Source organism: Peromyscus eremicus, chromosome 1 (assembly GCF_949786415.1).
Source record: "Peromyscus eremicus chromosome 1, PerEre_H2_v1, whole genome shotgun sequence".
Classification (NCBI taxonomy): domain Eukaryota; kingdom Metazoa; phylum Chordata; class Mammalia; order Rodentia; family Cricetidae; genus Peromyscus; species Peromyscus eremicus.
Genome location: NC_081416.1, coordinates 188,675,079 through 188,679,226, shown reverse-complemented (window position 1 = coordinate 188,679,226; position 4,148 = coordinate 188,675,079). Strand labels below are relative to the sequence as shown.

Below are 4,148 nucleotides of genomic sequence, written 5' to 3'. Positions count from 1 at the left end.
GAGATTTGTGTGCAGGACACCTCAGACAATCAAAAAATACAATGCACATACATAGCACAGTTAAAGATCTCAGACAGATCACAAATACTCCTCATATCTGAAAGTGAGATCCTGTCACCTCTAGGAAACAGAGCAGATAACAACTTCTCTGAACTCACAATATTCCCTTAAGAGCTAACAGCAGGAAATTGCAATTCTTCTTTGCTAATGGTCACCAGGGGACAAAAGTTCAGAGCAAAGTTCTTGCCTGCTCAAGCCTGCAATGTCCATTGCTATTTCAAGTAAAATAATAATTGCAGGTCTGAGGGGAGGGGAGGTCACAGAATCACAGACCATATCTCAGGCACTGGCTGCCTTCCCTCCAGCTGACCAGATCTTTGTGGCCATGGAGCTTCGATCAGCATGCTGGGAAGAGATGGGGTGCTGAGAGTGTAGCAGACTGCAACCTGAGATCAGAGAAGAAAAGAAAACGTGCGAGTCTTGGTAAGTGATCACAGGAGACATCAGGAGACCACCTGGATGACGGCAAGGACACAGAAGACACAGATAACAGAAATGGATCAGGGAGAAATGAAGTGTGGGGTCCTAGAAGCACTTCATCCTAATTCTGACTTAGCCCATTCCACACCATCAGTGCCTGCTGTGCTCTTTCACCCTGGAAAAGAAGTCTGGTGCTTAGGGGGTCTCAAATTGTCTCTGTAAGGAAGCAGTGTTTCCATTATGAGGAGATTTTAGTAGGGAGCCTGATAAAGGAGTGTCACTGTGGTTATTGACACTGCTTAACTTTTTTGGGAAATTTATATCTATGAATATTAGTCTCCTTGGTGCTCTTATGCACAGTGGTAAGTGTGCACAATGATGGACTTGGTCATAAACTCTACAGATGATTCTTTCATAGGGTATTGTGTCATAGATTCTGAAATGGGTTTGTGTACATTTTTCTATGAAATATTTGTAAGTAACTTTCAAATGAAAGTAGATTAAAAAGTACATTCTCATGACAGTAAATTTCTAGTAATAATCATTTGTAACTCCATCTAATAAGCATAATACATTTTTAGCACTTCCATTGATACAACTCATAACTTCATGATTGTAATTTGAAGCAGAACACGTTCCATAAAACAATGCAATCCTACCTGCAGTTGCATGTAAATGTAGGTCTCATTTGCACAAATCATTTTCTCTGCCTCTGAGTGAGGGTGTAATTAATGGAAACAGTATTCTTAATGGTTTGAAAATACCCAAATTAATAAAAATGCCAGTATTTTTCCTGTAGATGTAGTTAGAGGAATTTAAATGAAGGCAGTTATAATATTATTGCTTTATGCTCTCAACTATTGGGATTAAATCTTTTCTCACATATTTGAAAACATTCTCTTCAATAGACGATTAATTATGCTTGTGCAGGACATTGAAAATGGGAAGACTAAACACATAGGTGGATTCTATGGAATATCCTATACTCGTTCCTAAATTTTTCTCTGAATCTAAAATATTCTAAACATTAATGTTTATTAACATAGTAATTACACTTCCAACTTTGTCCATGTTTGAAGTTTTCACTTTTTACATTTCATGTTACAATTATAGCCCTACTTTATAAAACTTAATGCTTGTGTCATTAGTCCCAAAATCACTTCATTTGGGTGTCAATACAGAGATTAGCTGTAATCTTAAATTAATAATAATTTTGTTGTCATCTTATCATATTTTACATGGATTCAAGCTTGTTTTTCAAAGTTAAATGTATGTCATTTGATTATTGGCCAAGTTTTAAAATGAGTCATGACTGTGTTTCAGGGCCGCTGGATATATTTTGCTCCTGTCCTGTTGAGATATTGCTGCCTCTTTGCACATTCCAAAGAGTATGAATCTAAAAATATTGAAGCACTTTGTGCCCTATTCCACTGCCTTCATGTATGACATTCATGTCAAAGTGGTTGATGCCCTATAGGTTGAATGTATCTTGTGGACTCATTCAGAATTGATAATCACTATCCTGTGTCCTGTGACACAGTGCATGTGGTCCCCGCCTCATCTTTTCATGCAAAATCATCAGTCTGAGTTCAGAAACTTGCATCATGACAGACAGTGAGCTGTCTGTAAGAGTGGTCATCTTGTCTCTGACTATTATTGGATTTCTGGGGAATTCCTTGCTTCTCTACCACTATCTGTTTCTTTACCTAGCAAGGTACAGGTTAAGGTCTACAGACTGGGTTCTGATGCACCTGATTGTAGCCAACATCTTAACTGTCCTATTTAAAGGAGTGCCACACACAATGGCAGCTTTTGGATTGACAGATTTCCTCAATGATACTGGATGCAAATTGGTATTCTCTTTTCACAGAATAAGTAGGGGTGTTTGTATTGGCAGTACCTGCTTCCTCAGTGTCTTTCAGGCCACCATCATCAGCCCCAGGGATTACAAGTATTCAGAGCTTAAAATAAATTCACACAAGTACATCCGTTACTCTATGTACCTGAACTGGGCAATTCATTTCTTTATAAGCACTGTCAATCTTGTGCATGTGAGGGCAAAATACGGAAATGATAGCACAGCAAATCTGAAATCCTATTTATACTGCTATTCTGTCCGTCATGACCAAACTAGTGACTTCCTGTATGCAGTATTGCTGTCAGCTCCTGATATTCTTTTTCTGGGACTCATGCTATGGGCCAGTGTCTCAATGGTCATCACACTGTACAAGCACAAGCAAAGGATGCAGCAAATGCCCAGGGCCAACATCTCCTCCAGATCCTCCCCTGAGTCCAGAGCCTCTAAAACCATCCTTCTCCTGGTCATTACCTTTGTCTCCTTTTACACACTCTCTTCTGCCTGTCAATTCCTTGTGACTCTTGTGTATAATCCCAGATTGTCTCTGGTACATGTGACTGCAACAGCCTCCCTTTTTTCCCCACTGTTTGTCCTTTTCTCCTCATGAGCCATGACTCCTCCACATCTAGCTACTGCTTGCTCTTGAAAATGAAAAGACATTTCCCCAAAGTCTCTGACCAAGAGTTAAATTGAAAGCTGCTGCCCAGTTCTTACTTGCTTACTGAGTCATTCTGAAAGAATAGTGAGCATAATCACACTCATGCCACATGACTTTTGAGGATATTACAGATGAACCATCCTATTGCTGTGAATTCAGATGAGTGTGTTCATGCACACACAAATACACATGTTATTTGCTGTGTAATTTTTTTTTGCACAAGCATGCAAATGGATTTATTTAAATAATGACAGTTACACTTCAAGGTATATATTTAGATGAGGGTGTAACATAAGTAAATTTCAAAAGATAATAAAAAATTAGGTAAACTTTAAGTTTCAGATTAAAGTAATTGTTAAAAAGTACAATACCCCTTTGTGTTGTGCTTTCTGGAATTTGGTTGATTGGCCCTGAAATAAACAAATCAATGGTTTAATTGAACTCCATGCTTCCACCTCACTTGTTTCCCTGTTCTGCTGCATTCTATGCTGCTCATCATTGTTTTAAAATAAAAGGTGGAAATTCACCCTGCAATTACTTTCCCTTTGTGAGTGTGATATTGTATCTTTCTTCCCTTGTAACATCCTCAGTACAAATGCACTGGCTGGCTCTTGGGAATCTGTTCCTCGTGCTGGGTTGCCTTGTCCAGCCTCAATACAGGTGGAGGTGCTTTGTCTTAAGGCAGCTTGATATACCATGCTTTGCTGACACCCATGGGAAGCCAGCATCTTTTCTTTAAATAAGTAAGAGGGGTGTATTGAGGGGGGAGGGAAAGGAGGAGAAGAAGAAGAAAAAGGAGAGGAGGCCGAGATCTGGCTGTAAAATAAATAAGAAAATAAAAAGAGAGAGAAATGATGATGATGATGATGATGATAGATAGATAGATAGATAGATAGATAGATAGATAGATAGATAGATGATAGACATAAAGACAGAGAGAGAGAGAGAGAGAGAGAGAGAGAGAGAGAGAGAGAGAGAGAGAGAGAGAGAGATAGGCAGAGAGAGAAAAAGAGAGCATGTTCCTGGACCTTATGACAGACTCTAATGGGCCAAGATACAGCTCAGTGAATCCCCCCTACCCCCATAGAAGCTTGCTCGTGAATGAGACAGTCACAATGAGGCAAACCTTTGTGAGTTAAAGAAATATTAATA

At 39.1% G+C, this 4,148-nt stretch overlaps 1 protein-coding gene across 1 annotated transcript; it reads left to right on the top strand.

Moving 5' to 3' along the window:
* Positions 1–2,084: 2,084 nt before the first annotated feature.
* Positions 2,085–2,945, top strand: LOC131902682 (vomeronasal type-1 receptor 4-like). The gene has a single exon (XM_059253695.1). The coding sequence runs from the start codon at positions 2,085–2,087 to the stop codon at positions 2,943–2,945; it is 861 nt and encodes a 286-aa protein (XP_059109678.1).
* The last annotated feature ends 1,203 nt before the right edge of the window (positions 2,946–4,148 follow it).

Coding starts and splice junctions, on each gene's coding strand:
- LOC131902682 (XM_059253695.1), top strand. CDS start 2,085: ATGACAGACAGTGAGCTGTCTGTAAGAGTGGTCATCTTGTCTCTGACT.